Source organism: Apus apus, chromosome 15 (genome assembly GCF_020740795.1).
Source record: "Apus apus isolate bApuApu2 chromosome 15, bApuApu2.pri.cur, whole genome shotgun sequence".
In the NCBI taxonomy this organism is placed as follows: domain Eukaryota; kingdom Metazoa; phylum Chordata; class Aves; order Apodiformes; family Apodidae; genus Apus; species Apus apus.
Window position 1 is genome coordinate 11,095,406 of NC_067296.1, and position 24,572 is coordinate 11,119,977.

The 24,572-nt window shown below is 38.3% G+C and overlaps 1 protein-coding gene across 3 annotated transcripts in view; it reads left to right on the forward strand.

The window, feature by feature from the left end:
• Positions 1–905: 905 nt before the first annotated feature.
• The window catches only part of EDN3 (endothelin 3), a 31,827-nt gene continuing 8,160 nt past the window's right edge, over positions 906–24,572 (forward strand). For 2 of the 3 annotated variants that reach the window (XR_007890974.1, XR_007890973.1), the window contains exons 1-4: positions 906–1,207; positions 1,629–1,869; positions 12,806–12,970; positions 13,490–13,592. Coding sequence is in view for 1 of the 3 variants with exons in the window: in XM_051633058.1 (XP_051489018.1) it covers positions 1,156–1,207; positions 1,629–1,869; positions 12,806–12,970; positions 13,490–13,562 (531 nt within the window). In the remaining 2 variants the exon portion in view is untranslated. Of the gene's footprint in view, positions 1,208–1,628; positions 1,870–12,805; positions 12,971–13,489; positions 13,593–14,459; positions 16,248–24,572 lie in introns of those variants that run through there. The other variant, XM_051633058.1, reaches the window with a different exon arrangement.

Sequence of the window (24,572 nt, forward strand, 5' to 3'; positions counted from 1 at the left end):
CCTTCAGACAACATAGCGTGAGTGATCCTGCAACCAATCTGCTACTCACAAATCAGATTTTAATGAGTGTGTCAAACTGGCATGATGCATAAAAGCAATTTTGGTTGCAGCACTTTCTGTTAATTCTGAAACATTAAGTGAAACATTGTGTTTTGATTTACAATATCTACAATTGAATTTCCTAACCTTTCTCCATGTGCTATCTGTAACATACGTTTCCTATAACAGGATATATTACACATGCTACTGAAAGGAAAGATATACCCAATTCCCTTAACCCCAAACCCTTACCTATTATCACTTAATAGCTGATATGATAGCAAATGGGGCCAGATGCAGAAGTGTTTCTCTAAGCACAAGTATCAGGTATTTCACATAAGATGAAATCCCCTTTTACCTTAATTTTTGCACTCGAAGTAGGTTTGTCCGCAAAGAAGTGTTCATAATTAACCGGGGAAAAAGAAAGTATTAATAAACTGGTGACTTAATTTCACCAGGAAAATAACTGGCAGAGTCCTGAGAAAAAAGGCTGCAAGCAGTTCTTAAACCTGAAGCCCAGATTTGAGTAAAAACTTTGCGTTTTTATTGCACAAGCAATCCTCTGGCCTCTTGGAATTACACACAGAACAGGAGCAGATCGTTTAAAAGTGATGGACTAAAATCAGCATTAGCAGCAACAAAAGAGCTGTGCCTCCCGTTCCTGGGGAAGATGTGCGGCTTTATCCCTGCCTTTTACCTGCCGGGGTGGGAAGCGGGGGGCGGCCAGGGGCGGGGAGCTCGGGCCGTGCCCGCCCCCGCCCCGGGGGAGGCAGGCGGCTGTCCGCGGGTGGGAGGTGTCTGCAGCTGGAAAACAGCAGCTCCGGTTTCTGATCAGATTTGGGGGTGGGAGGTGTGTGTGGGAATAGCCAAGCGATGGATCTTCCCGTCTTTTGACAACACTCTCTCCTTCAGGACTAAGTCTGCACTGGAGGAAAATAACTGCAAGGGAGAACCACTAATCACACCTCTGTGTGGGAACTAACTCCGGGGAGCAGCCTGTGCCGCCAGCCCCAGGATATTCCCTGCCTCCAACCTGAAGTGATTCCTCCTGGAACGGTTCAGTCGCCCCTGCAGTTCACCTTTGCCCGCAGTAAACAGGCGTGCAATTTGGGTTTAATGGAGCTGGGTTTATTGTTCCTCTTTGGACTTACAATTACATCGACTGCAGGTAACATGATTTTCTTTCTTTCTTTGCCATTTCCACGCATGCACACAAAGAAAGGCTGGGTTGGGTTTTTTTCTTCTTCTTCCAAGAGGCTGCAAGCAACAGCCCACTCCGATGCGTGGTAAGTAACCAGGCGCCAAAGACATCATTTGGCCGTATGCAGCTTTAAAAGCAAAGCACTCGCTAGCGATGCACCCCAAGCCTGCGGGGGCTCCGGGTGCGCCCCGCCACGCTGCAGTAAATATAAACATAACGGTGCTTTTAACAGCCCTGAAACTTTCGAGGGACTGGCGACGGTTCGGGTCCTGTTACAAAAGGGGCTGCGAGGCACTGGGGGAGGGGGGTGCTCCCCGTGCCGGGGGGGCGCGGGGGCAGGGGCGCAGCAGGGGGAGCTGAGCGCTGTTGTTGCCTTCCCCCGATACAGGGTCCGCGCTGCCCCGGCCTCGCTCCCCGCCGCTGCCGGCGGGCGGAGAGCCGCGCCCGGCGGCGCTGGGGCAGAAGCAGCGGGAGGAGAGCGAAGCGGCGGCGCTGGCGGCCGGCAGCAGGGCCAAGGTGGACGGCGGGGCGCTGCGGCGGCGAGCCCGGCGCTGCACTTGCTACACCTACAAGGACAAGGAGTGCGTCTACTACTGCCACCTCGACATCATCTGGATCAACACCCCCGAGTGAGTGCGGGCGGGAGGGCGGCGGGACGCGAAATGGCGGGCCGGGCTGCGAAGGGGGCGACCCTCGCGGGGAGGGGCAGGCGAGAGGGCGGTGTGGCGGCCTGGCCTCTGCCGGGGGGCGGTGACGGGCGGGGGTTCCGTGCCCGCCCCCGGGGGACCCCCGAGGCAGAGCCCCGGCGCCGCGGGCCCCGCTGAAGGCGGAGCCGTGCCCCGCCGGGGTCAGGGGCGGTCGGGGGGGGCGGCCGCGCTCCCCAGGTAGCCCGTTGTTCCGCTGCCGGAGCGGGGGCTGCTGGAGCAGGCTCTGCCGGCAGGGCCTCCGGGGAGCCGAACCAGCCGGCGGCGGGCGGGCCGGTACCTCGCCGCCTTCACACCTGCCGGGCCGTGCCCGAGGGGCGCCGGTGAGCCCGAGAGCCTCGGGCAGTGCCGGCAGTCCCAGCCGCTCAGAGAGGTAAGTTGCCCACAGACGCACACAGAACACAGCGGCATGGCTGTGCAGAGGTACTTTGCTGTACGCCGCGTGTGTGTGCTGTCTACAGCCTGAGTGGAATTAGTCACAGGGTCGTTACTTTGTAGGAGAAATCTGTTTTAAATAAACCACTCTCATTGGGAAAAGAAGAACAGTGTGTATGCAGCTGCACTGTTTTTGATAAAAATTCATGCAGAAAAAATCCCCTGACATTAAAATAATAATTTTTTAAACCTCAATATGCCAGACTTAAGATGTTACAAAAGGACATCTTTTACAGTTGTGTTTTATGGGAATGGCAAACATAAGGCTTTGTTTCGACTCATACTAAAAACAATTTTTGAAAAGATAACATTTCCCACGAACTACAAATTCTGGGTTTCACAGAGGTCAGTGGGGGTAAAGCACGTATGCAGAAAAGTAGGGTCTAGTACTAACAATACTTAATGAAGTTATCCAGGAAGAGTGACACGTTGTCTACATCCTAAAAGTTAGAGGCCTCCTTTTCCTAGACTGTTGTACATATCCTGTCTCTCTGAGTAAATAAAACAGTCTTAAGGATTTGTAAAGATTTTCAAAGGCTAATAGGTTTCACTTTTGTATCAACCACAGCAATCAATTAATTAGAAAATTATCAGGAGATCAGATGACTCTAAAAGCAGATTTCTTTAGATGAACTTCAAGAATTAAAGATCTTGGGACTGTACGACTGTGAACTTCTAAACACAACATCAAGTATTCCACCAACTACAGTTTGGGAACACATACTAACTTGGATCTGCCTTTGAATGAATTGCAAAGCTTTTAATCAGATTAAAATAACAAAAGGAATAGGAAAATAGAAAGTAGCAGTAAAATGGGTTAAGTCAAATGGGGTTTAGGGCACTTAATTTGTAAATTCATGTGTGTGTCCTGGCTAGAGGCCATGTCTGATGACAAATCTTTTTAACTTCTACCAGCCTGTAAGTATCATGTATTCACACAAGTCATTCAATTGTTTGAGTTCCATACCTGCACTAATCCATTCTAGGATTACTTAGAATTATTTTAACCAAATATTTATGACTCAGTATATTTAAGTCAGAGCTCACCAGTGAAAACAGGGGAATGACATTCCTTTTCCTCTACACACTGGATAAATAGAATTCTGCTAATTTTAAACACCCTTTTTAAAGGATATCCTGTTTTAAGTCTACAGGAATTTTAATTTCCACTCCAGTGGGAAAAGTAGTGTGCATTTATTCAGTCACATGGAGAAGTTTTTCCTACTTGAAAGTTTTATGCAAATATTACCAAAGAAAGAATAAAGAGTACAAAATAGGTAGCAAGATTTTTTTATGCCATTTGACTGGACATTTATATGCAAACTATAGAATGAATATATTAAATTTCAACATTCATTTTGAGTATTAATTTTAGCTACTGTGCTCCAAAGACATGAACCTGTATAACCAATACTGTTGGAAACTGGGTTAATCAGGATGCTGGGGTTGATAAATAGTGTATAATAGTGGAAAGCAGGGGAATTAGTCCAGTAGGAACAGAATTGTCTCAAATCTGTAAATGCTTATCAGAATTGGAGAAAGGAGGCCCTCTCAAAGTTGGCTGGCTGTGATGACTAGACGGGTGCCCGTGGGCTGGCAGAGCCAGGTGTCTGAACTGGGCTGCCTTGTGTTCCTGCTCCTCTAGTTGTTTCTTGAGTCTTGCCTGGTCTGAGCTAGCAAGGTGAGCAGTGAAAGGGAAAAGATCTGTCCACAGGTGAAACAGATGTACAGATCTCCCTCTAAGCTGACAGATTTTTTAAAACATCCTAGGATTCTTCCAAGAAATGCTTCTATATATGAGGGCAGAGGTAGTAATTGACACATGTACACATGTAGCATTAGGCATTTTGGACCATGTTCAGTGCAACAGAGCAGGGATAAGATTTCATGTCATGTCTGAATGAGCAGGCACTAATTCTGTCCTGATATCCTACCTGGACCAATGTCTCATTAAGTCAGAAGGCACTTACAGACTGACTTACAGTCAGGCCTGCATGGGCAATATCCCAAGAAAGCTAAGCTACTTCTTTTAAATGGAAGTAACCAGTGGATCTGTACAGACTGGCTGTTTGTAAATGGGGCATTTATGTTGCTCTCGTATGCGTATTGTTGAAAGTTTTTCTAAAACTGGGAGGCCAGAAAGATGGCGTTAAAGATTGACCTTTTCCTGACCATCTGTTGATTCTGAACTTTTTTCTGCTGATTTTCTTATGCCTTTTTTTGTTTGGTTTTTCTCGCTACATCACACAGTGCAGTTGCTTTTTATTATTTTTTTTCTTTCTTATTTCTTATTCCTATCACAAATTCCTTAAGTTTTTCTGATTCCAGGTTACTCTCTCCTCCATACTTCAGAGACAAACTTAACTTCCTCCTATGGTTTCTTCCCCTGCTCTTCCCAACAGGAGATGCTGTTAAGCATTTTTACAATATGTTCAAAATGAATCTGGTCATGGCCTTTCCTCCTGTTCTGGAAAAGAGCTTAAGGTTTTTATTGAAGCTGGTGGAGGTAGAGTGATGATAGAGTCTGTTCCTATCCTTGCTGAGAAACCACTTAGATCAGCAGGGTGACAGTTGCAGAAAAGCACAATATTGCAGAATATGCAGCCTGTGACTCGCTGCAGCTATTGCCAATTCATGGAGAAATTCTCTCTGCACGTGTCTGAATATCACTTTATACTTGTCCATGAGGCACTGCTGTTAGTCTAGGCCACTAAGTGCACCAGCATTAGTCTGACATAGTGAGTCTTTTATGCTGGAAACAGTGAGAGCCTTAAGAGGAAAAGATGACAACCTAATGAAAGTCTGGTAAGTCAGCACAGAGAAATGCAATTATGTGATGTAGACAATGGTTGCATAACAAAGTTAATTAAAAGTTGGTAAATTGTTCTCACTGATAAGACAGATTACTGAGGAATTAGTTTGCAATGTATTTTTTTTGTCAAGTGATTAATTATGCTTATCTTGATCTATAGCTACAGACATATTTTAAATAAGAATTAATTGTCTTTTAAACAGTACCCACTGCTGTAATACAGCCACAAGTTGATGCTTAATTCTGTAAGTGAAAGAAGAAAATACAGGCAAGCCTTCTAGATCTGCACATCTTCAAAGGGGTCCTGTATTTCAAGATGAACTGAGCTTGTGCATCCAACAGCAACATGTGGTTTAATTAATGACATTGCTCTATGGGGTTTTAGAGATGCTCAGAATTATTAGTAAAAGATTAAAAGGCGACAACTCTAAAAAAGTGATACTGTCATGAGGTTACAGTATCAGATACTCAAGCAGCCTTTAATTCTGAAGTGAAATTTTAGTGAGGATGTATGGTAATAATGCAGACACTTTTCAAAGGAGAATTAGTGTAGAGCCACATGGATAAAATTATTTCCTCACTCAAACTAAGCATGAAAAATAATTTCTTGAAGAGTCTAAATCAAAAGTTTTTGGTTTTGTTTTGTTTGGGTTTTTGATTCTTCTTTTTTCTAGATGAGGTGTTATTTCAGTATTTGCTGTTATGCTTAAAAGAGGAGTAACTGAAATTCTGGGACCATGTTATGAAGACCAGCTTACATGATGATCTAAGAGTTCTGTGTTCCAATTACATGAGATTTTGGATCAGTAGAATTGGATGGACAAAGTGAAAGGAAGAATGTGATCTAACATCTTTGTGTTTGAAGCTCTGATCTGTACTTAGACCTGTTCCATTTCCTCAGTGGAAGGATTAGGACATGCACTGGCTTGTAGTCTGTTGCTTTGCTCTGTTCGGATATGCTGATAGAGGATATGCTGAGTGTTCCACAGTGTGAGGTTAACATGGTGACACTACCAGGATGTGGTGTTTTGTTACTTTAATAAAGAAGAAACTTGTTTATGTGACACATGCAACTCAGATATGCTTAAGTGGCAATCAGACTCTAGCCATAGGTTGACTCCAGATAGTTCTCCTGTAGAAATCTCTTTCCCTGACCTAAAGTGACCACCTGTTAGGGTGAAAAATGCTTTTCAAACACTTTGATTTTTTGGTCTTTCCTGTAAATGCTGCCAAATGGGCCTTTTAGTGGTCCAGGGCTTGTCAGAAGCTAAACAGACAACAGCAGCTGATTCCACATAAAATCAACTCTTTAACAGTTATGGTTAATGATCTTTGCTAACCACTGGCTTTGGTCACCATCAGTAAGTCAACTTAGAATGGAAACGATTTGTACTGTATTATTGCTTCACTCATAGTTTTGCTCATACATAGAAAGGAAGTGGTATCTTGGGATGTTGTTAAAAACAGAGAACACTTAAGACAAGTAATTGAATAGTCATGTTCTAACTCTATGCTCTGCTGGCTAACCTCTACTTCATAACATCTTTTTGTTACCTGCATCTCATTAAGGATTTAATTTTGTTGAATGAAACCCCACATAAAAGATTTAAATGCTTTTCATCTTTCTGGATATTAAATTGTATTATCAAGTGTTACAGTTACCCTATTTTTTGAAAATTATCTTAATCATTAGATAAGTATAGTTGATGTCTCCTATATTACTGGAAATAAAAGTACACAGCTAAAGATCTCTTATTCAGCAAAACAGTTAGGCATGTGCTTATAATCTTAATAGATCAGACTGAAAATACCTGCTAGCCAAAGGCACGATGATAAAACAGTGGCTGCAAGCCAGGCAGTTCAAATAAGGAAGCTGATCTGTTGGTTAAACAGTATGCATGGTTAACCATCCGAACCAAGTGCCAAAAGTGAAATGATGAATCTCCTATAGATTATATTTTTCTGAATGAAGTTTGCCCTGCATTTTGCAGACTTTACTATCCACATGTTCACTGAAACCTTTTTGTCTTACACGTGTGGATACTACCAAGTTTAGAATATGTATATACACTGTATGTCCTAATATAGCCTGAATGTTGAAGGGTAAAAAGAAAAATCTTAACACGCCAGTAACAACTGAAATAACTGAAATAAAGGTATCGAACCTATGGGTATACTCACTAGTAGAAAAAATACCAAGTATAAAGCAGATAATCTTCCTCATCGTAATCCATTCCTTTTAACTTTTTCCTTTTTTTTAGTTGCAAATTTTTGTGAAAATTTAAATGACACATTGTCAATATCTCTAATCCTAATAATTGGAGTATCTTTGGTGTTAAAAAGCTGCACATTTTTTCACATCAAATGGAAAGTATTTAAAATGGATTTACTGAACATAGTAACAGGCTTCTGCTGTATTATTATGTTTCATCACAGACAAATTTGATTTTTTGGCCTGTTATTCAAACATAGTTATTCATGCATATTTAAATTTTGTACTGACTTCATGCTTCCAGTGTCTTAGTGTCTGAAATACACACAGTTTGCATGCCCTCCACAGTCTAAAAGTAGAATATTTCCTCTTAGTGTTCCTGTAAAACTTATTTTCAGTACTCACAGTGTTGATGTTTTAACAGCAGTATTCTCAGAAAGGCTTGAAATTATTTGGCTCTGCTGAATAAAATCCCGTCACTGCAGGAGTTGGCCCTGCAGAAGATGGGGTCAGAAATGAGACACAGGAGGAGAGCTAGTGCCTTGAAATTTACTACTGCTGCTCATGTGGGCTGATTCTAAGAATAAACAGTCTTGAGGGCTGTCAAACCACAGTCACTTTCATCAGTCTTAAATTTTAACACCAAGTGTTTATTTTCCCCCAGGTTTTTGTTTTCTTTGTTTTTAAACCAGCGGTGGATTTTGAACTATATACACTGTGGAGAGTGGTAGAAACACACACTGGTGTGTGTGTTCTGCAAGATCATGGAGGTACATCTTTTTTGATAACAGTAGCCTACTGGGTATCTAGGAACACTTTACTACTACTAAATCAAGCATGTAGAAAATAAAGGTGTAGCTATAAAGGATAAAAGTGTTTCCTCTGGAATGAATTTTAACTGCAAGAAGCTACTCAGAAAAAGTACAGCTCAAGTGAATGGAGTATATGGTTAAGTTGACAGAAGACCAACAAGTCTTCTTTGAAGAAGGTGTTTTACTTCTTAAATTATTACAATGAGGATAAGAAGGAAGGGATAGTACTGGAGATACACCTACTACATTAAAAAATATGCCTGTTGCAGAAAGAGTTTGAGCCAACTTTCAGAGCAGCCAGTGGTCTCTTCCATCTACAGATGTACACAACAGTACTGCAGTAGCTTTATATGGAAGTATAGAGGGAAATACCTGATATTTTTCCAAGCATCTTTCATTCTGAAGACATTTTGTTTCATTTGGAGGATGTTAAATTTTGCTGCCTTTCCACATTCTTTGTTCTCAGTGGTCCTTACAGGGATCTCTTACATTTTAAGATTGTCTGAAAACACTGGAAACTGCTGGGAGCCTTGCTGGCCTGGATGCCTGCCAGAAAATATATTGCTGAATACTGAAATCACAGCATCTAAGATGATTGCTGCAACCCCCTCATCCCTTTGTTTTGGCTGAAACTCTCAAGTGCCCTGGAGGTATCTGCTGTATTTAAGTGGCTGGGAAAGTAGAAAATAATAGCAGCTCATAGGTCAATTATAACATAGCATGAGAAACTCAGCCACATTACACAAAAATTAAAATAAACCAATTGGGTTTGTCTCCCTGAATTCTGAACCTTCAGTATAGTATAAATGAGGACAGCAGCACTTAGGCTAATTAGACTTGGAGGTAGTAATCATTCAATGGGCAGTTTTTCTGTGGGAAATTTTCACTGATATCACTGGTTCAGAATGGTTGCTTCACCATTACTCACTACTTGTCTTTTTCAACAAACAACTACCTATCTCTGTTAATTTAATGGCAAAAACTTGCTTCAAGAGATAGCTGACTTTTAGTGGGCTATTTCAGCATCTAAGTATTCAATATGCAAATCTATGCTTTTTTCTTTTAAAATTCCAGGAGAAACATTGGCTGACCTAAAGTTTGCTGTGTGTTCCTTCCATTGCATTGCATTTCCATCAAAAGATTCTTTCAAGTGACAAGAGCACATTTTGCTTTCATTAGTTTTGTGCGGCTCTATATTATACATGGAATTATCTACAGATAACAGATCTGTTGCACTGATTAATCATAATTTCATTATATGGAATAATTCCAGGTTCTGGAGAGTTGTGTTAGCATCTTATTTTTTGCATACCAAGTATGCAACAAATAGCTTGTACTGAAGAAGAAGCAGATGCCTCACCTGAGATGGAAAGGAAATAAACTTTTGGCCAACAGAAATGTTTGGTGACAATTACATGTTGACAATAATTCCTATTAATCATGTAGAAACTGTGATTCTACTTGCCTCATTTTGAACCTGAGCATTGCAGCACCATAAGAGAAGAACAAAAAGCAGCATTTGTTAATCACCCATAACAATCTAAGATTAAGCATGCTGCTAGGCAAATGCTTCTGATACTTTTAACTGAATCTCTTCAGCATCTCTTCTCACTTCTGAAGTGCTGGGAAAGAGGCATGAACTAACTTGAAACCCTAACATTTTCAACTGCTGGAATGATGACTATACACACACTAACATTTGCTTAAATGTTGTGATTTACGAGTTGCATCACAGTAACTGACAGGCAAGAAAACATCAAAACATCTGTATTTTTTAGCTCCTTTGGAATACTGTTGGAAATACTTGGGGTTGCTATTGAAATTTATCTGTTTTGGGTTTGAATTTTTGGATGAGAAATCAGAAGCAGGCACATTGGGAGAATTATTACATTTCCATTTCAGACATTCCATCATCTGTACATTAGCTTGCACAAAATTTTTTGCTGGGGCATTCTAGTTAAAATTCTTACACTTGACAATGTCATTGCATTGGCATGCATTTCTGCACCACTGAGAATGCATTCAAGTGGTCTTGAATACATTTTCCAAGCTATGAAGCAAACTCTTAGAAGTGTTATAAGTTTCATAGAACATAAGGCACTTCATTAGAAAGATCAGAAGCAGTATCTAAAATACCAGCCTCCCCCTTTGCATAGGACTGTGGTTCTTATCACTTGTAATTATACTCCTCACCCCTTCCTGTTTGCTGGCATCTACTGTCGCCTAGGGAAGACAGCAGACTGGTAGTGGGCCTGTTCCTCAATCACTGTAGTTCACATACTGATGTATTAAGATAAAATAAATGACATTAATTTGCAAATTGCAGCAACTAAGGAATAAAACATGCCCTTCTTCCTTTCTGGCTTTTCAGGCAGAACCTCTGACAAACTGCAGCTCAGTCCTGCAGAGATCCTGATTTAGAGAATTAGAATAAGAAAAGACAGTATCATATTTTGGAAAAGCAGACTTTCTAACAAGGAACCACATTAAATGATGAGAATAACATACCACAGGACATCTTGTTAGCACAATGTAGGATGACATCTGCAGAAGCTGTAAAAGGTTTCTTTATGCCCTGGCAACCTGTCTGCTGTGAAATAGGAGTTTCGTGTTTGGCTAGACCAAGCAAAATTAAACTTTTCATTTTAGTCTAAATCTGAGCAGGAAGTTGAATAACAGAATTTTACCAGACAGTTTTCACAGAGAGCTTGCCACTCTTAAAGAATACCTGAACTTCCTCCTGTGTCTGTCTCTAAATACTGGCTATAATTTCTTGAAAAACATGAATGTATCAAAAATTATGACCATACAGCGATTATTTGTGTCAGAAGTTACCTACCTTAGCCATTCATCATTATAAGTATATGGCAGCATAGAATTATTAATACTCTTCAGCTATAAAATAGGATCCTCCTTAATCCTGAAGGCAACAAAAACTTTTTAAATGACTGTTTGAGAAGGGGTGGCAAAATAAAGTCCTAAAGTCTTGTTAGAGATATCCTTGGTCACACCCAGTGTGCAGACATAGCCATAAGCATGAAGGAAGTATGAAAATATGCAACAGGTTCTGCATATAGGGCTCAGCAGACCAACAACTGCTGGAGAAAGACCATCTTATGGTCTCTGACACACAGAAGTACTGCTTGTGATTTTCTGTCTTTCAGTAGGATTTTATGAGAAATCTATATATAATAGGTGTGCTGGGGCTCAGGCTGTGAAAGACAAGATGCACGATACGTACTTTAAGTACAGAGGTTTGAATAAACAATTTGCATGAACTGATGTTACATCAAAAATTATTACAGAGATTAGGAAAATAATGTTTCTGAACCTTTCAGCCCACCATGAGTGTGGGAAAATGGAAAATTTGCAGCTTTTCAATTAATAGCCTAATGATGTTTTTATGAAAGCAAATGAAAGAAATATAACTGTGTGAAGTTAGTGGTTCCAGACTGATTATTCAGCCTTTGTTCTGTAACCTTTCTGTAACCCTTCTACATCTATTCTTCCTTCCTCTCCCTGCCTTCTCCCCCCCAACTCCTCTTTCTTGCTTTTGAACATGAGAATCTTTTCAGATTGTTGGTATTCATTGGGTTTGTGGGCTGCTTTACCCACCCCTCAAGTATACAGGAACTTTTCTGGGTCTCCAGAAGGTCCATCTGGTTTACACCTGCTATCAATTGAGATTCTTTAACAACTTGTAGGTTAATAGTTTATTACACCAATCTATAGTATCCAAAACTTTTTGGGATGTTAGCAGGCAGTGATGAAGCTGGTCTTTTTCTGATAATATTATTGTCTATAACCCGTTAAAGAACAAAGCATGCCAAGCTGCAGGGAAATAAAGAGAACTACCTCTTAGTATTCCTTGGTTTGCTGCAGTACAGAATATGATCTCTTGCAGAAAAGTACTAGTAGATACATGAGGAAGATTATCTAGCTGTTTCTCATATTTATAACTCCATGGGTCCTGTTTCTCGTATTTAACTCCTTAGGTCATGTTCAAAACATGATGCAGTAAACAAATCCTGCTGATAGTATTCTGAATTTCTCAATAATAAAATTAATGGCAAATCAGGCTCTGAATCATGAAGATGACAGCAATGACATGATTTTACTCATCTGGTGGAAGTCAGCACCTGGAGTCACCATGTGACTTCATACCAGCTATGGCACTGAACATAAATTGTGTCCACTTGTGGAGGGTCACCAACACAATAAAGAAGCAATAACCTTGGGATGTATTTTTCTTAGCTGTTAAGTAATAATTTTTTAGTTTGGTTTTTTGTGTGTGTGTGGTTTTTTTTTGTTGTTGTTGTTGTTTTTTTTTTTAGATAGCCAGTGTATTTGCCAATTAATTCTACCAGCTCAGCTGATTGTCTGCTAATTTATAACTTCATGAAAGCCTGAGTTGATTGAGCAGATATTGTGATCTGCTGTAGGAAGAATTTCTTACATACATATAGGATTTGGTTTTTAGTCACTATTTATTACTTTGTGTCAATAGATCCATTTTCTAAAACAGAACAAATATGGAACATAATTTTATTTGGCTCCTAAAATATACAATATTTATGATTCTTACAACAGGAGGACTGTGCCATATGGGCTGTCAAACTACAGAGGCAGTTTTAGAGGCAAAAGGTCTATAGGCCAGATTCAAAGTACTTTCCAGTCTTCGTTTCGGTGTTCTTGTTTGGATGCTCGTGACAAACAGTGCATGCAGTTTTGCAGAAGAATGCAAGACAGAAGAAGGTCAGTATTTTTCCTTAATATTTCAAGCTGTCTACATGATCTGTCTATTTAATGGAGATAAATTCATCGAGTTGCACGTATCAAATGGGACCAATTAAAAAACATATTGCTTTAAAATAAAATTCTCATCTCCAGTTGTGGTGGGTTAACCCTGGCCAGCAGCCAAGCACTTTGACACAGAGCTTGTTCACTTCCTGTATAAGAGGGATGGGGGAATGAACAGGAAGAACAAAAGCCAGAAAACTCCTGTGTTACAATCAAAAGAGTTTAATAGGTGAAGGAAAGAGCCAGACCCAGTACTGCACTGCTTTGAAACTTCTTTTTGCTGTTTCTTTTTATGATACAACATTTTTGAAACAGCAGTTCTGTCCAGTCAGTGGCATGCTTGATCCTATTTTAGGATATTTTAAGTTTTAGCTAGTCTGCTGAAGAATATGACACTGTCATTTTATGAATGGCTCTGTGAGGGTATAATTGATAAGAACACAGTGACAAACATAGAAAATCTCTCTTCCCCAGAAATCAGGGATCAATGGAAAAGACAGAGGAGAAAGACCAACGCAGGGAAGAGGAACACACTTTCATTCAGTAGCACAGAGTTTGGAGGATTCTGAACAGTCAGGTATGCTACAGATACTTAATGCTGAAGAGAAATATTGATTTTCCATAAATGTTCTTTGTATTTGCAGAACTCAAGTTATTTGAACTGTATATTATCAATTCTTGCTAAATAAGGGCAGAATTTGACTCATGAGTTGTTTGGGTTTTTTAAAATGTATTTTTGTAAATAACCTTTAGTATACATAGGACTACTAAAACCTTTCTCATGCTGATACAGCTCCTTCAAAAGTTGGATTCTTTGGCTATAAGCCAATACATGTTTTGGCAACAGCACCCCGTGTCCTTTTTTTTTTTTTTAAGGCAAGGGCTGTTCCTGTCTGTCATCTTTTTGCTCATTTAGCATTGCAACAACTTAAGCTACATGTCCCAGTGCAGTGCTTCAGTAAAATTGAAATTGCTAAGGTAAAGAAACAGAACAAGCTTGTAGAAAAAGTATTTGGAGGGAAAAATAAATCTACTTTAGGTGTCAGATACAAAGACGACATCAGTGTCCTAGAAGTCAGTTTCAAGCAGTTCCATTTCCAAATCTATCCTTAATAATATTGCTATGTATGACATACAAAATTATGTCAGGATAAGCAGACATGTAATTCTGGGTAAAATGAAGCAGCCATAAGAGCTTGAAAAGTTAAAAAAAAACAAACTCTCAACCATTACCCAGAGATATTCACAACGAAGGGAAGCACTTGGGTAAGAAGTCCCCAAGCTGAATTTTTTGCTGATTATTTGATCAGAGCTAATTGGACAACTGGGTGGCATTCACTCCATGTACACATAATCAAGGGGATAAACCATAGTTCTATCAGGTAATAGGGAGCTAGTTATGAATAATTAAGCCATTTTGTTTCCTTTGTTGTTTGTTTTAAAGCTTTAACATTTATTTGCTGAAGCTCAGAAGCAAGAACTTAAACTACAACTCTCCCTTGAGATGGATAAATTGATGCTTCAGTCTGATGCCAGTGGAGAATTCAGCAGTATGCAACACTTTCATTTCAACAATGCCACTCTGAGGGCATGTGAACCTGTATGAAGAAGCTTTCTCCCATGCTCCCTTCACAAGAGTCTCAGTAAAGGATAATCTATACCATGTAACCTGGCAGGGAATGTATCACTGTTGAAGAAAACTTCAAAGGCAGATCCAAACTTCAGCAACACAAAGCTTCAGGAAACATTTTTCTACATGATTTTAAAAAGTACAATAGAAACATACTGTTCCACTTACTGCTTGCTATGTGTCTGAAGAATCCATGCACAGCTTTATGCAGGCAACTGGAATTGGAGAATGGGATGAGTTAGAGAGAGATTGCCTATACATGAGCTCTCATTAAGAATAAACAGATACAAAATACTTCTCTTGTTAATGTATGCAAGCCTGAATCATCATATTGTAACTTTGTGGCAGATGTTTAAATGACAGTATCTATGCAGAATAAATACAAATGGCTAATATAAATATTATTATAAACTATAACAAGTTAGGAATATACACTGACTATTCATAGATTACGTAATTTAGGCACAAATTATTCCTGCACTTCAAAGTCCCATTCAAAAACATGTACAGTGATTATTTAAGGATGCAGTATAGCTGATGAACAGAACTCCAGTTATTCATCCCAGAGAACTTCCTAACAATGAAAGGGTAGGACTGTGGAACTTCAAATGATACTTCATACAATCAGAATAACTTACTGTACTAGATCATTTGCTATTGCAAGCCCCTACATACATTATCATCCACAGTACATCCGTTCCTCATTGCTAGTACTATACATCAGTTTTTATCTCTTCATTGAAACATCACCACTGATAACTTGGAAACCTTTAAAACTATTGAAAACAATAAGGATTATATCCAACCCTGGACATTTTTCAATATAAATAATTTCTTCAGAAATTATGGACTTTTTTTTGATAGGAGGATGCAAGAGTAAGCTAGGAAAAAGACAGTAACTTTTGCAAATCCTGTTCTATATTATTTAAAAACAAAGAGAGGAAATCCCTTACTTGTGACATCACAGATAGCTTTTTGGTTTGATTGACCTTCACACAGACTTTCCCCAGGGCACATAAGTTAAATTGTAACCTGATGACATTAAATTATATTTTATCAGAAGAAAGATGGCAACCAAAATGAGATTAACAGTGAAGATGGTTATATAGGCTTAAAACAGTGGTAACAGACTTTGTATGAAATAAGAAAGGGAGGTCTCTGCCAAAATATATATGATATATTTTATATATATGTGGATATATTTCATAAATAAATTATTATAGTTATAAAATTAAATATATCTTTCAGTTACTGCATTTGTATTAGTTTCTTACTTGCTGTACAAATTATTTTGTACATTTATAGAAAATAGATTATTTATTGTATGAAAACACCCCACATTCTATTTTCCCATAATTTTTGAAAGACACTGTATAGTTTTGGTGTTTTAAAAAAATAATCAAGCTTTGTTACAAAGAATGTTTCATGTTCATTTATAACTACCAACTGGAATTTTTTTTCTCCCCCTAAGTGCATATGCCCGGGTCATACAAAAACTTGCCTTCTTCAAGAGATTGATCTCCTAACAGCCTAAGAATTTAGCATGAAAACATATTAAAAAGAAGATTTGATAATAATTATGCATGAAAAGTTACATTTCAATTTTGTGTCTGTTTTACTATAAATGTAACTCTTATGAGGCCTAATTTGTATGCTGGGACAAATGAGGACGCAATGGTCTTTTAGTGAACCATGTTCACTAACTTCAGCTTCAGTATTTTTTTTTTTTTTTCCTGGAATTGCACACACATCCCAGTGCTAACAAGGCTGTCAATGCCTCCTCAACTCATACAATTTAGTTTTGAGATTAATTGCTCAGTTTATGTTTGGATTTCTACTGTCTTCCCCCGTGTTAATTCAATTTAAATATTGTATTTGAAGATGGATTCACACCTTTCCCATTTCCACACACTTTCACTCTAATTTAAATATTTATAGAAATCAAACTGGGTTCTTTCTTTGGCATGCAGGTAGGCTGAGCCCTTGACCAGTGGGCTACAGGTTATAGTTGTGCTTTTCCCTCAAGAAAGAAAAATCTCACTTTTTTCTATGTGACTTCCACTTTAAAGTAGATTGGTCTGGGGACTCTGCACAGCAGATGAAAACATTGTGTCAATGTATGGCTAGCAGCAGTGCCATGAATACAGCGATAGAAAGAAAATGAGAAATAACTGTTATATCAGACTCAGGAAGAGGGAAAATCTAAAGTTTACTGTAGATACCGCCAAATAAATCTATAAATCACAGGATAAACCTGAAAATTATATGTGCTGGGTTCTGGAGCTGATGTACCAGTATTCTGGTAGAATTGTTTTAACAAGATGGTTTATATCTAATCTGGTATGTTTGTAGAAAATGTCAACATTAATAATGCTTGGCTCCTAGGGATTCAGTTTACTCGTTTTTAATTTTTAACTGGAAGATGTTAAGCTAATCTGAAATCCTATTATTTAAAAATTATACATAAAATTAATTTTATCTACAACTAAGTAATGTTTTTAGCTAACAAACAGTTCTTAAGATGTGATTAAAACAGTATTATTTTCAGATGCTGGAAATATTCTAAGTGTAACATTAGCATAGTCAGGTGTACTGCAGAATTATTCTGGGATATTATTTTGAGGACACTTGGGTCCTCAAAACAAGAAATGAGTTCCAGTTTTTACTCTGTTCCATGTAAAACCATTCATGTATAACTGCTATAATTCTGTCAGTTGCATAGCTCTCATTCTAGTACTCATTAATAAAAGCTCAGTTTTCAGTTGTTAATAGCATTAAGAACACTAAATGATCAAAAGCCTAGAAAGTAATGGAGAAGAGAGGTTTAGAACAATTTCAGTTTTTTAGCCTACAAAGGAGTAGGAAGAGAGGAGATGTGAAGGCAATAGTTAAATGCAAAGGGCCGTGACGGATAGGAAAGCAGGATTTTGTTCCCTATGTTCCCAGCAGGAAGTACCAGAAGCAGGGGGTGGCGTTACACCAAAGCCATTCAGGTGAAGAGAGCAGAGAGAATGGTTAGGTGCCATGCAGCCACTGGGCTCGCTCACCACCTCCACCTCCTGCTTCTTGGCCGTGCCTCGTGAAAGGCACAGGCTTTGATGTCGGAGCAACAAGGGCAAAGCTGGGAGTGTGAAAGGGGATATCTACGTCTTCCTACAGTGCTAGGTGACTATTCCCTGAGCAGAGCTCATGTCTCATTTCTTGTAATCATAATAAATGGCTCCTTGCTTGCTGTGCTAGCTTTTGGGGATATCATTCTTCTATGCTAATTTGTCCCACATATTATAAAAGGCTCTAAACCTGGGAGTCAAGTTCTTCTGTAGATCCATCTCCTGTTATCTCAATATAGGGTGGATAAAATAAGGCATGTATGACAAAAATAAACTGATTTTTAGTTGACTTCTACAGGAAGATGTTCTTTTTTTGTAAAGAAATCTATGCAAACTAAACTGGCTTGATTTATTAATTAATCTCACCCTTACTAAGGGCTTTCTGTAACACACTGAAGTCAAATAGATACATGATTGGGAGCACGTGATGGGTTTTTAGGGTTATTTTTTCATACAGGCAGAAGTAGTTTTCTCTTGGCTAAACTATGATGACTTAAATCATTCCTCATCTGCTTTAAAAATATGCTAAATGGTATTTACTACATCCTTCAACCTTTTATTACATACATCAGAACTGAATTGTTTTTTTCTGCATAATAAAACTTGAAACTGCTGGCATGATGTGCCAGCAGGGACTGAATGAAATGCTTTTGATGATTTCAAAATCCACAAGTTCATCTAAGCTTTTGTCTCCCAATGCACAGCTGAGCAAAAAGAACTTGTAATTTCTTTCGCTGCAAGAAAAGAATGCAAATATTACATGCACTATAATGCTCTTTTTCTAATGACTAAAATAAATGGTAGCCACAGTTCTGAGATGGGTTCTTATCAGATCCAGCCTGAATTTTTTTAGATACCTAGTGCTCAAGCCTGAAAAATGTGCCCATTGGCAGCACCTAGTGTCTTTCACTCAAGATGTTGCTTTTAGAAGTTGGTTTTGCAGAACAGCCAGGCAAAAATAATTTGGCTGTGAAAGATTGCTGAGGACAACCATAACAATTCAGTTCAAGGTGATTTAAGACAAAATCTTGAGATATGTTTTGATAAAAGTAAAATGCAGGCTAACATAAGTAAGACTGAATAATGTAGCTAAAAAGTTATTGTTAGAAAATGAACAAATTCTAGCCATATGAACATTAAATCTTTAAATCTACAGCTTGAAATCTATTGAATAGCAATTAAACAAAATTGTAAACAGATGAGATAGGAAACAATGTCTGTTTGCACTACTAGAATTTTATGATGGAAAATACATCCTGGAGAGCTTTATGCTACAAAGAAAAGTCAGGATTAAGAGACTTAAAAGACATTAAGCAAGTTAAATAAAGCATATTGAACTTTCTGTTTACTTTGCAGTAGGATCTTGCCAAACTTTGTTTAAAAGAACATTTTAAAAAGTATTTTGACTTCCAAGATTTTCAGAAGTGCTTTCCAACACAGATGTGCCTTGATTTGCACCCCAAGGTATCTCTGTAGCCAAATGACCCATGCTGATGGTAGCTAAGGTGAGCTTCAACAGAGCTTTGGGATGAGATTCAAGTCTCAGCTCCTGTTCTGCCATGGGAAACAACTCACTGAATCCTTGGCCCCTTACTGGGTTTAGCCTAAAGTTGCACCAGTATTGACATTGAACAATCCTCCTCATACCTAGGTCTTCTAGCTTAGTTCTCTCCTTTTATTTCCATGTGATTTCTATCGATTTTATAACAGGCTAGATTGCTAGTTATTTTCTGTATGCACCACTTCTAGAAATTAGAAGCCCATCTAAAAATTCCTTCTGCACCTCTGTGTTACTTTATGCACCTAAACATCTTTACCATGTGCTATCACTTGGACATCAGTAAATGGATACCTTGACTCAAACTTCATGCAGATGTCTCTATCAACATAAATGGAGTTATATTGACTTACAAGTGGTGATGATTGAGAGCAGCACTAAGGCATACGGAAGGTCTGAAAAGCTGTTTCCTTTAGTTATGGCTGCCTATGCATTCAGGTGTATGTTGGTTGTCCAGAAACACTGTTGGTATTGCTTTGGCTGGTTGGTTCAAGTCCCCCTGCCTGCTTTCAGCCAGAAAGCTGGCATGTTATTACCATTATCTAAATAGAGGAACTGTAGTATTAGGTAGAAAACTAAAGAAAACTCACTGGCAATGTACATTCCATGCAAGAATCTTGGGGAAAAACAGTAAACAGTCTCAGAAAGTAAACAAATGTACATAGTGTTCACTATGTCACCGTGATCAGGAATGTCTCAATATTGCAACATCTCTTACTAGTACCAGTAATACTAAAAAACACATCTTATTTGCCTTCACCCTACCCCTGAGGTACAACTTGGTGTAGGATCTGATGTAGCATCAGGCAAGCTGTTCCACCAAGTGTTTACTACAGAAGATGACAATGTGGGCACTAGGCCCCCTCTGTCTTGAGATATGCAACTCTGCAACCCAAGCAAAGGATTCCAGAGGTGGGCATTTTACTGCAACGATTATTTATTTCACTGATGTTGCAAATGTGTTCTCCCAAATATCACAGAGCAAGCCAAGTAAACATGTTTTGCCAGTCACGTGCATTGTCTTCATAAATCGTTCTCAGAGCATTTATTTCCACTATGCAGCACTATCAGCAATTTTTTTTCAGAAGGCAGTGCCTGTTTCCAAACTGTGTTTACCCTGCCTTCCCTACTGTGTGAAAACCACCAATTTCTAAACAAACACTGTATATTGGAAGAAATGTAAATTCCAAACTCTCCTTTCCTAATTTTCAATAAATGCTGGTACAGAAAGCACGTGGCACAGCTACAGTATGTGGAACAGCAAGGATCTTTGGCAAGATTAAGTTGAATACAATCTTTCAACAACTTTTTTTTGTTTGCACAATTGCCAACATTTTTGATAAGTGTGTTTTTTCTGATCTGGCCTGAATAAGGTATGACTTTTTAAAAAAAGTTTTTAAAAAAACAAAACAAAAACAACAAACCAGTCTCTTTAATAGCACTTTTATAGTGGGGTTATCTAACAGCATGAATTGGAACATTAGCTGTGCAGAAAGTTCCTAAGTTAGCCAACTTCTATTTTTCAAGTGTTCTGTTTGCACACAAAACAGTTCTCACACTAATTTTTGTGCTTCATCCGTTTCTCCTACTGCAGATTCTATTTACGAAAAACAGCCTTCAGATGTTTATCAAGCTTGGTTTTCACTTAAAAGCCATAGGAACATTTTATGTTGTACAAAACATCACTTTCTCAAAAAATTCCTTTGGAAATTTTAAATTTCTCTCACAAACACACATATTTACTGAGCTGTGTGCACCCCCCAAAGGCTCTTAAAATCTTGTTCCTACCTCTACAATCCTTACTATCCTCCTCACTCTCCTTCATATTTTAAATGACATGCATATTAGCTCATTCCCTCATGATTCATTAACTTACTGATGAACCTCACTTGGTATGTCGTTAGCACTTGAAATGCATTTTTAAATAATCAACTGTTGTAGATGTAGACCCATTAGAAAGACATTATTCCTATTATTTATTCATATTAAGTTACCACTGTCATATGAATGGTATTGCAAACCAGTTATTGTTCCAGTTTCTCAAATAGAAAACATTCTTTTTCCTCTCCTCCCCTCGTTGATAGGCAGTTGGACTATGTGATCTTAGAGGTCTTTTCCAACCATGACAGCTCTGTAATTCTGTGAAACTATACTGACAAATGCTAACTGTTCACTGCTATATCATGCCCACTTCTATACAGGCAAAGACAGACCTCATTCAAATACAGGCTAAACATCATTAAAAAATGCCTTACATATAATGTGGGGAGGAAATCCTGAGTGACACAACTCAAAGTTTATATATTAAAGCAATACAAACACTAAACTTTTAATTACATTAAAAACAGATAAAAAGTCTGACACCTTGCAGATTTGCATTTTTTAAAATAAAATTTTAAATTTAATTGTATACAATTTTTGTTTTAATTCCTCATGTATCCATAGAACTGTCCTTTTTGCCCCTTAAAAAGCCCTGGTTCTTCAGAGGTTTTTGGTAGAAACAGGCTGCCTTGAATGATTATAAACTTTGGTAGATGGATCATTAAGGACAAACACATGAACGAAGCTTCTGTTACCTGACAGCGTGCTCATACTGAACTTCTGGGCATTTAAGTATATCTAAGATTATTAACTCATCTAGTCATCTGTTGTAAGCAGCAGAAAGTTTGAAAGGTTCCAACACTCACAGCATTTACGTAGAAGGCAAGAGTTTGCTTTCTATAGGAAGTAAGCTAAAACGCTTGGAATTTAAGAATTGTACCAAGTTGAAAGTAAGTATACATAAAAGTATAACCTATTACCTAACTAAACTTTTTACACCATCCTTCCCTCCTAAAAATAGTAAGCACCTCTCAAAACTATAATAATTTTTTATTTTGGTTGCAATTTCATGGAAAATAGCATCTCAATCAACACAAAGGAAGAAGTTTAAGCTTGAGAGACACTCTCAAAAAAACAAAAACCAAAAAATTAAAAAATCCAAGCTAGATGTTTTTCTGTAATGCTATCAAAGGAGCAAGTTACTCAAGAGACTTCACTCTTGTAATGGCCCATAAATATGACGTGCCATTTTCACTGTTTGATATCTCTGTCTTGGCCTTCTCATTGTGCACCATCCTACAGGTAAAGCATCTACACTCTGGCATATTCCTTATTACAAGACAGGCAAAGTTCCCCACCACAGATAAATGAGGTTCCTGTGAGAGATGCCTCACAGACAACAAAAATTCCTGTATGTGGCAGCAATAGCAGAAATGTTGCAGGGTGTCTTTGCTGTTTCAAAGTTTGAGAGAACAATTCATGTGAATATAGTTTAATTTCTGTACTCTGTTGTCCCTTTATTCTGACACCACCACTGCAGGCCAGTGGCAGTCCTGGTTTTGATTATGCAGCTTTATTTATCTTACTCATGGAGAAGTCCTCATATGGGAATGATTTGTGGTCATGAATTATTTGATCTGAACTTAATTGATTTAGACGTTAGTCCAAGAGTATCTGCACAATTATCCAAATAATTTTGCGAGTTACTTTCACATATTGTTACATACCACTTCACACATTCTGGTACATTTTTTTCATGGGAAAAAAAAATTAAAAAGTAAAAGATATTATTAAAAGATATTATTAAAAGATAATAAAACTTCAGTTAGATTTGAGACTATAATACCTGAGATAGACAGATCATGGTCTGTAGCTGGCTGGTAATAATAGGTTCCCAGTATGTTTAAGCCTTGATTTTACATAATGAAGTTTTGGGGCACCAAAATTACTACCTGCATCTTTTTCATCCAAGGAAATTAATTTAAAATTTGTGACTTTTTTTTTTAAATCCAACTTTTGCACTAATTCTTGAAGACTTAAATGCAAATTTGAAGAGTGGGAAAGGGATGTTAAACACTAAAATTACCTTTATGATAAATACTTAATTAAAATGTTTTTATCAATATGAAGTTTTTGTTTCATTTGAGATTAGTCTCTAGAACAGGACAAAGATGATGACTCTATTCTCTTTTACTAATAATGGCAATTATCTTCAATTACAGTCATACAATCTACCCAAACCCTTAAGGCTTTGCTCATTAGTTTTTACAGCACACCTTACTCTCAAAATACTTGGTGCTAATACTAACATCCATTGGAAACAATGGCATACCTCCAGTACTTAGTGTTAAATACCTTTTCTAACAGACAAAGATACACAGAGGATGGCAGAAGTGGCTGTTGACTTTTGAAATGTTGCCAGAAGCAAACCTATTCAGCTTCCTTGAGGACTGCAGAGATTCTATCATACAGGTTAGAAGAACAGTGCTCTCCTGTTCTTACATGTTACGATTTACCTACAGCTCTCAAAGCAATTCACAGAAGTCAGTATCTTCACTTCTGTCTCACCATCAACAAACTAAGGCTGTAAAACAGGCAATGCCTTTTCCAAACTCACCAACTGGAAATAAAACCCTTCCCCCATAAAACTGTTAACTTCTCAATCCGTAAGGCTATCCTGGTTCTCTAGGGATCAGATCCATGTTTCTGTTTTGTGATTATGTTGAATTCAAGCTTTTTTGATTACTGCATAATTCAAGCTCACTGCAAATGTTTCTGTATTTACATAGACTCTCTTGAATGCAGCTAGAAGAGGCTGTACTCCACAACTACTACCAAAGCATGGGAAAAAATGCTGCTCTTGAGAAGTGTATTTTCAGAAGAATAAACAATAGCATGTAATTACTCATCTGCAAAAGCACTGGACAAAGGCGAGTAGCTGTCCCTGAACAGTTTTGTTAGCTTCCAGAGCAGAACATTATGCCTGCAAATATTTATCAGACATGCAACTAGTGTGGTACTGAACCTACAGCACTTCCACATGGACTAGGATTACAGAGAAGCTCAGAAGAAAGGGTGAGCTTTACAAAACAGTAAATCAGTCTTGGACAGAAGCTTTAGAAAGAAAAGTTATAGTAAACAGAAAGGGAGCTCTATTTCATGTTAATATTGCTCAAGTTGTTGAGAAAGATAACCAAGACTTAATTATACTATCCCATTCAACTCTTGCAGTAGCACAGACTCCTGTTATGTAGTTTGGAGGGGTGTGAAGTTGAACATAATTTCATAGCTGCAATGAAGTCTCTGATACAATAAATAAGGATTTTGCAATTTGGATTTAAGGTCAATTTTTAAAAGTAATGTTCTGACTTCCTAAATACTTCTTATTTATTCTGACTCCCTAAATACTGAGTAACATTTTGTCACTGGAGCTTCACT